We start from the raw sequence: 8,571 nt of genomic DNA on the forward strand, positions 1-8,571 counted from the left end.
AGTTTTATACTCAAAAATAATCCATTCTCAACCATCATTTTTTGGTGTTTCAACTAAGATTAATAATATTTTTATTTCATAATGGTAATTTTAACAGTCTCATTTCTTTATTTTTCAAGTGAAAGCATTTTTGTAAGCTCATATATATTTTTAATTTCAAGTCAGGACCATGATCCATTATTAAAATTTTAATAATTTAAAATCTCTAATAGTAATTAATGGCATCAGGGAGTTCCTAATTGTCATTTTCCCTAAATTTAAATACATAAATTTTGCTTATTACTGTTTCAAATAGGCACAAACAGAGCACATTATTTTCGTCAGAATGTTAACGCACAAGCCAACTAGTCAAAGTGAACAACCCATGCAATAGACTTTTTTTTTATGAAAAAAATCAGATATAAATACATTGAATCCGATGCTCGCACTCTTTTGATATCGATATGATGCAAATTTGTAAGAAACTAAAGCTATGCTTGGCTAAGTGAATTTGAATTAGAAATTTATAAATTCTAAATTTTTTATTTAGATGACATAAAAAATTTTAAATTATAATATTAAAATTCTTTGTTTAGATCTTAAGAAAAATTTTAAATTTTAAATTATACTTTTGATTTTTGAATTTAAAAGTAATTTGAATAACAATGGTGGTCCGATCCTTATCAAAGTCGACAATATGGATCACCGATTTCCACCTAGATTGGAATGCCAACATCTATCGAGATCGACAAACAAACTTCCACCAAGACTAGTTCGTCGATGACAATTATGACTAGACAATCGACTTCCATTAGGGCTAGACCATTAGTACTAACTAGGACCTAACTACCAATGTGGATCAGGATCAAACAGTTGACTTCCACTGAAACCAAACTGTCAGCACCGATAGGTACAGGATTGCTAGCACCAACCAGGACATGACTGCCAGTATCAACCAGGATTGGATAGCCACCTATGATCAAGATCGAATGATCGAATCCCACCATGGCTGAGTTCAACAACTTTGATCGAGATCGAAACAACGACCTCGACCAAGATTAGATTGCAGGCACCGACTGAGATAGGATAGCAAGCACCTACCAAGATCAAACTATCAGCAATCTACTCTCAATTGAGGTCATTGTTCCAATCTTGGTGACAATGAGAGTTGGCCATTAAATCCTGATTGCAAGCTGCTATCTAATCCCGATCGACACCAACAATCCTGTCTTGGTTAGTGCCAATAATCTTGTCCCAACCAATGCTAGCAATTTACTCTTGGTGAAAGTCAACCGTCCAATCCCAACATAGTTGTTGCTTGCACTCCAGTCCCAATTGTCACATACAGTTTAATCTCGATGGAAGTTGATCCTAGTTGGCGTAGATAGTTCGATCACAATGAAAATCAATCTTCCAATCCTGGTTGGTGTCAACCATCCATTCCTAGTCGGCAACAATGACTTAATCCCAGTCGGCAATGTTAGTAGTCTAGTCCCAATTGCCGTCGACAATTTGGTCTCATTCAACACCACCGACAAGCCAATCAAATTACAAAGAGATTGCAATAAAATTTAAAATAAAAATTTTGAAAGAATTTCAACTTACAAATTACAAAAAATTTAAGGTAGAACTTAAATTTGAAAATCTATACATTAATTTCAAATTTCAAATCCAAATATATGCATTAATTATCTAAACAACAAATTTAACCCAAATCCAAATCTAAATGCCTGTGCATCCAAACATTGTGCAAACGAAATACAAATCCAGGGTTTTCATGTGCTGCCAATGTGGCTGATAATTCTCCTCAAGAATGTTCATCAAGAAAGATGACTAAACTAGGCAACATACTCGGCATCAACAAGTGCAGGTACCTACACAATAGGCATATCCTGATCCGTGCAGGCGAAACAATACCTTACGCTCTCGAGTTCTAGAAGCCCACAGAGCAGACGAACTTACAGGATAGCATTAGCAAGAAGCAACAGCCATCTCAAGATTCCATGCTTGCATTAGAGAATGTTCACCATTTTAAAAAAAAAAAGTCTCAGGCGTCGATACCTTCTGTGATGCATGCAACATTAGCAGAAGGAAGGAAAACCACTCAGGGCTACAGATAATTATCTACAAAGTACTGACAAATGGAAGAGAGAAGCAACTAGGCAGCATGCTTTTGGATTCATCACGAGACACTGAGGAAGGTTCTTGTGTACCCACTTCAACATAAACAATCATAGAGGTAACGTTAATTTAACCACATGAAAAAGCCGCCTCACGGGAACATTAATTAATCCATATATAGTTCCACATCAAGCACAAGCGAATTTCCCCTGCAGCAATCACCGCCCAAAGTCATGATCGCTACCCTAAAGAACAAATGCAGGCCCCTTCAACCATGAATAATTGATGTCACATTTTTAACCACTTCGGCTTGACAAGCTTTTTATCAGCAGGCTTGCGTTCTTGAACAGCAGGGGTTTGTGAAGCTTCAACAGGTTCAGGTGCAGACTGTACAGGTTCAGATTGCTGGCCATGGTCATTAGTTACATCCAACCCCTTCAAAGACACGACATCCTCTAGTAGGAAGGGCCCTGTATGTTCAGCCATGCTGCTTTCACCTGAAGATTACATTCAAACAAGACATATTAAGCACTGTTTTCCCCCTCATAGATGAGGCCCGCAAAGAGCTACAGAAAGAAACAACAAAGACAACAGAGTCTAATTCAATAATGTTTATTACTAATTAATTATAATTGTATTAGTGTAAAGGCTGTGGTAAACTGTTTTCACTTTCTAAGGTATTAATTATAATTGTATTAGTGTAAAGGCTGTGGTAAACTGTTTTCTCTTTCTAACCTTTGAAAGTGAAAACAGTTTACCACAGCCTTTACACTAATACAATTATAATTAATTAGTAATAAACATTATTGAATTAGACTCTGTTGCTTAGAAAGTGAAAACAGTTTACCACAGCCTTTACACTAATACAATTATAATTAATTAGTAATAAACATTGGCCCTGTGCATTTATATGAAGTCTGACATGAACCTCATTGTTCACAACTAAATAATAATCTACTAAGAAGGGTTGAGCGAGAATCTCACTCTTCCAATTCTATCAGCCAAGGAGACTAATAACACCCGATGACTACTCCTATACCGACCAAAAATATTTATAATGCTAGAAAATACAATAACTAAATAATTAAACACTGATAAATCATGCAGTCGTGGCTAAAGTGGTGGTGGTGGAACCTCCTCAAAGTGATGTGCTAGTTGTTTCCTTCCCTCCCCTCATCTCCACTTTCTATGCTAGTCATGTTCCCGACTGGTTGATTGTGCCCAGGTCCCACGTTCATCTCCTCAATTCCATCCTCTAGCTGTCTAAGTGCCCTACATTCTATGCTAGTCACGTGGTACTCTATCAATGTACTATGCAGTAAATTGAATGTAATTTTACAAATTGCTAAGTGTAATTAAATTTAAGGGGCTAGATTGATAACTAAGATAAATTTGAGGGATTAAAAATTTCATTATCCCAAATTAATAATCTGAACAGCGAATGAAATTCAAAGGAATTTAAAATTAAAAGATATGTAGTCATGCATATTATAGAAAATTAGAAAACCCTAGTAAAGCCTCACAAACACATGTCCATGCGCCTCACAACAATCAACCATAGCAACCGAACCATGACATCAAAAAGAACATGTGGGTTTGCAAAACAAAAGTCCTGATCACCCAACGAAACTAAACTTAATAAACACACTGTAAAAATCAAGAACAGGTCAAAGGACAATATGCACTAAAGATTCCACTGACTGCATGAACTCACCTAGGGGAGTATTATGAGAAAAGTACACGATGGCACCGGGACAAAAGCCAGCAGCATAAAAATCTTGAGACATGTCTTTAATCAGCTTCCTTGGGGGAGTAGTATCTGCATCACCCCCAAAAAAAAAAAAATTTCGAAGGGAGGCCATATAGAATAACAATATAGCTTATGATCCATATCAAGATGTCAGATATGACTTTGGGCAGAGTGAGCTGGTGGTAAAAGAGTTAATGCTATGTTTTGATACATTTATATTTGGGCCAAATCCTCTATTTGGGCACTTAAAAATTTATAGATTTGGATTTACATTAATTCCTTCATAATTTAAAATCTTTTATAAATCCTTGTTATTTCAAATTTCCACATGCATCCTTGAAATAGTACCTAATAGTAATAATCTTTGTCATTTAAACTACCCAAACAAATAATTAAAAATACATGGATTTGCAATATGAGATTTAAAATCCAAATTTCAAATCCAAACCTACCAATCCAATCACTACCTAAGGGTATTCAAATGGCAAAATTGGTCATTATCCATTCCAAACTCCAAATTGAAGAGAACTGTCATTTAAAAGTTTTGACCTGATAGAAGTTATCAATATGCTTACATATACAGAATGGCTGTTCTGGTTGTGCAATCACTTTGGTGAGTAAATCAACTAAACTTTGGAGTGTTTCGGAAGGGTGAAATGTAGCCTCTAATGTGTGATTATCAGGAAAGCGAACTCTAATAACAGCCTGGACACATGATCAAATAAATTTATAAGATAGGCTTATCTGTCAAAGACTTTATCATTCTAGCAGTTACAAATTTTATAACTCTTTGAAAAAACAAGTAAAGACTATCAAAATAAAAAAAAATGACAATACTTTGGTCATTCTTGACCTACGAGCCGCCTCTTCTGCTTCTCGGATCTTGCGAGTCTTCAAGAATTTATCTGCACAGAACTAATATACTTTTTCAATATTCACAAAAAAATTGAATGCTCATTCTGTGTGCATCCTGAAACATCACTCAACTTTAATGATTTTCCTAAAATGTACACAATTTTCCTTCATCCTTACTCCTTTCATTCAAAAATGTAAGGCATGTTTAACTGAATCTCAACTCCTAATAAAGTAATTACTTGTCTTCAAATTAACTCTATTTTTCTATATTTACCTCTATTTAATAGGGTGTTTCACCCCAAAATAAATTTAAAGTGATTTATTTAATAGGAGCATTTTTGAAAAAAAAAAAAGAAGTAAAAATTACAACTTGAAAAACTAAAAATATCTTACATTTTTTAACATCCAACCTCTCAAAAAACGGAGGGAGTATTAAATATTGATTGAAACTATTTACAATGTGAATGGATGCCCATGCATGATTACAATAAAATACACCTCCAAGTAGAAGGTAATATGTTTAGTGGTCCTTGGAAATAATTATCCTTAGCATATTAGGCCTATAACAATTCGGATGGTGCCCCAAAAAAAAAAAAAATTCAGTTTTACAAACATCTTTAATAAAGCGCAAATCAATGTGGTAAACATATATCTCCTTTAATTACTAATTAATTAAAGTTAGAATTTAAATAAATTAACATATCCTTCCAATAAAACAGAACCATTAATATATGGCAGTTTGTGGCCGATACAACCTCACTTCTTGGGTCATAGGAAATGAAGTATAATTCTTACCTTCCTTTTTAGTAGCCAACAGTTGATAATAATCTTCAGCGGTGAACTCATAGAAATCATCAGTCTCTTCTGCCATCAAAATGCCAACAAGAAAATACAGTTCATTCAGGACACCTGAGTCAGATTATATATATATATATATATAACTCTTTATGCATAAGATCTAGGGGGTGTAGAAGTTAAGGTGCCATTACCATTGTTAGCTGTAGCATTTGGTGCTGCAGAAACTGAAGATGTTTCGAATACACGGATCTCTCGTCCAAACCTTTCCTTGATAGCTGCAAGCTTGGCCTGGTGGCATAAAATACAGCAGAAAAGAAAGAACATTAAGTAAAACAGCAGATCAAGTAAACAATTGTGAATCATTCAATTGAATAAGTCAGTTGGACAAGCAAGGGCTGGACCCAATAAAACTTGTCTGTAATATAAATAACCAAAACATACAGCTAATTTCAGAATTTAGAGTAGAATTTGTGAAACCTCACAGAAGACTTAAGGTAACTATTACTTTAGGGGAAAGGGATGAAGGCATAGTTATTCAGGAATATTACTCTAATCACATGGAACAAGATAATTAATGATAAATGATACAATAGTACATAATCTGCATCAAAGTTGAAGAATATCAGCACATTTGATTTTTAAAATTTATGCAGTATTGTTATTGCATTCAGAAGGAAACCTAGAAATTACCACAATTTTCTACCACCGAAGCCTTTTGTGTGACAAGCCAAGTCATTACGTGAATTTGCAGGAACAATGCTAGTTACAGACAGAAGAAAGCTCGGTTTGAATTTACCTAGTTCTAAACGGCTACAATCTAGTTCTAAGAGGACAAGGCACCTGAAAGGAGCCAGAAAGCGGATTCAAGTCTTGTGAATTAGTCTTTTGAAGAAGTTGGGAAGGAGCCGAGATTAAGGGCTACAAAGAACTAATATTTTCTATTTTATACTCACCATTAAGATATTAAATAACAAATAATTCACGTACAATTTGAGATGGTTGGACCTAGCATCGAGGACACATTAACAAAGAATGGATTCCGCTTCACCACCCGATTAAGGGTCGACAATATGTTAAAACACTTATTTACGAAGTGTTATCTTAAAACGCATTTTTTTACACTTTTTGCCTAAAATCAATTATAATCAGCAGTGTTCCAATCCTGGTTGTTTACTTCCTGCAAGTTTCAACATGTTCCATCATCAGGTATCAAAAATCAAATCCCATGCTTCACCACTAATGATAGATATTAATGTCAAGCCAAGGAAACACTTTAACCCACGGATAATACTAAAAACCAGAAATTCTTAGCTTGCCAGTGAAGGAAATAATAAAGAGAAGGAAAAAACTAAGAAGAAGCCCTTCGAACGAATCTAGAGGCAATGAGAAAGTAAAGCACAAAAGGCGAAAATAAACCAAACCTAGAAGCGGGGAAAGAAAAGGAAAATTATCAGACGAGAAAGGAAGAATCAAAATCGATAACCTTAGCTGCTTCAGCATCCATGGAATCAATGGCTGTGATCCGCCTCCTCTTCGAGGTTAAAGAAAGAGGATCATCCAAAATCATGAGAGAAAGAGGAGTAGGGAGCGAAATCAGGGAACGCTAACGCATAGGTAGCCTCCACGGATTTGTATCTGGGCTTTGGGTCACCAGCAATTATAATGGTCCAGCAACTCTGCCGCCTTTTTCTACCCCGAAAAAAAAAAAAAACTTTGTCGCCTTTAACCTTTGTGAATTAGGGCCCAGCCATCGGGGGTGAGGCCCTAAAACTAACATTGTTTTACTTAATTATATTTTGGAGCTCTATTTAGCCTAATCCTGACTTTTAAAGCTGAAGGATTGACCCTCAAACCTTAACTCTATATTTTTATTTTTTAATTTGAAAATTTAAAAAATTTATTACATTTTACATTAAGTTTAAAAAATAAATTTAAATTAATATACACAACAACAAGTTTAAGTTTAATAAAAAAATAACATCATCACAAAAATTTACACCGATAACAATCAAACTTTGCTAATATCATTAACTAAATTTTAATTTTTTTAACTATCATCAATATCAGTATAATTTTATCATTCTTGATGTAGAGCCTTATCAACGATAAATATATTAAGCTTTTCATATATTTTTTTTTTATTCTCGTGAAATGAGACTAGAGTTTTAAAATTAATATAGTATTTAATTTTTTTAATATTAAAATTTAAAAAAATTATAAAAGGGTTTAAAAGAGCCAGCCAGCCCTTTTATTTTTTGACTTAAAAGAACCTTTTTAACCTTAAATTATCATTTTATATTCTAAAGTAATAGCCTAGCTCTGAATTTTTTTAAGCTTACTGGGCCAACTCTAATTAGTGACCCTAATCACTTTTAATGCTGGCACCAACAGATTTCCCCACTTGCTTAGTTTGCACTCACCCGTATTTGATCCTTAATTTTTTTTATTTTGATTAAAATCATTGTTTATTTTTAATTGATGATTAAAATTTTTGCTTCGTTTATCGATTATTAATAAATGAATTAGTGTTTTAAGCCTTTTGTTTATTGTTAAATAAAATAAAAAATATATTAAAAAAATCGAGTTATCAACTAGCAATGTACTGATGCAACTTGTTTCAATATTCACACCCGTACAACATTAACGAATATAGATTGATGGGATTTATAGGCCTTTGCCCTTTTTATATATATATTTCTTAAGACATATGAAATGAAAGTATGTGACCATAAATTGCCTTGTAAATGATTCAAGTTTGCTGAGATTATTACATACATTCAGAGAATATCATGTAATCCATAATATTTTTAATTTTAATGACAACAATAATGAATGGCGATGATATCAAAAGAAGAGGCACAAATACTTTAGTGAGAAAAAATATCTTGATTTAAAAAGATACTTTACCTTTGACATTCATTAAAAAATATTTTTTGTTTTAAATCTGTCTTTTTTATTAGGCATATTAATGCAAATAGCATAATTAACTACAAACGTTTCCATTTATCAAACCAATTGATGCATTTCTTCCAAGACCAGTGCTCGAATCATCTGTTTTTCGGGCCCAA

General features: G+C 33.7%; 1 protein-coding gene across 4 annotated transcripts; it reads right to left on the reverse strand.

Annotated features, from left to right (window-relative positions):
- Positions 1-1,610: 1,610 nt before the first annotated feature.
- LOC129287852 (plant UBX domain-containing protein 1-like) lies at positions 1,611-7,142 on the reverse strand. 4 transcript variants are annotated; one of them, XM_054924107.1, is made up of 7 exons: positions 6,987-7,142; positions 5,695-5,791; positions 5,501-5,566; positions 4,688-4,755; positions 4,426-4,555; positions 3,815-3,919; positions 1,611-2,597 (listed from the first exon to the last, which is right to left on the reverse strand). In XM_054924107.1, exons 1-7 carry the CDS (start codon positions 7,068-7,070, stop codon positions 2,389-2,391), a joined length of 759 nt encoding a protein of 252 aa, XP_054780082.1. In that variant the 5' UTR covers positions 7,071-7,142; the 3' UTR covers positions 1,611-2,388. The 4 variants fall into 4 exon arrangements, with proteins under 4 accessions (XP_054780082.1, XP_054780077.1, XP_054780102.1 ...); XM_054924102.1 differs by having other exon boundaries at positions 5,501-5,569; XM_054924127.1 differs by having other exon boundaries at positions 4,688-4,765; positions 6,987-7,131.
- Between the last annotated feature and the right edge of the window lie 1,429 nt (positions 7,143-8,571).

This window comes from Prosopis cineraria, unplaced genomic scaffold (genome assembly GCF_029017545.1).
Source record: "Prosopis cineraria cultivar Desert tree isolate PC_DT_omini unplaced genomic scaffold, ASM2901754v1 PC1, whole genome shotgun sequence".
Classification (NCBI taxonomy): Eukaryota; Viridiplantae; Streptophyta; class Magnoliopsida; order Fabales; family Fabaceae; genus Prosopis; species Prosopis cineraria.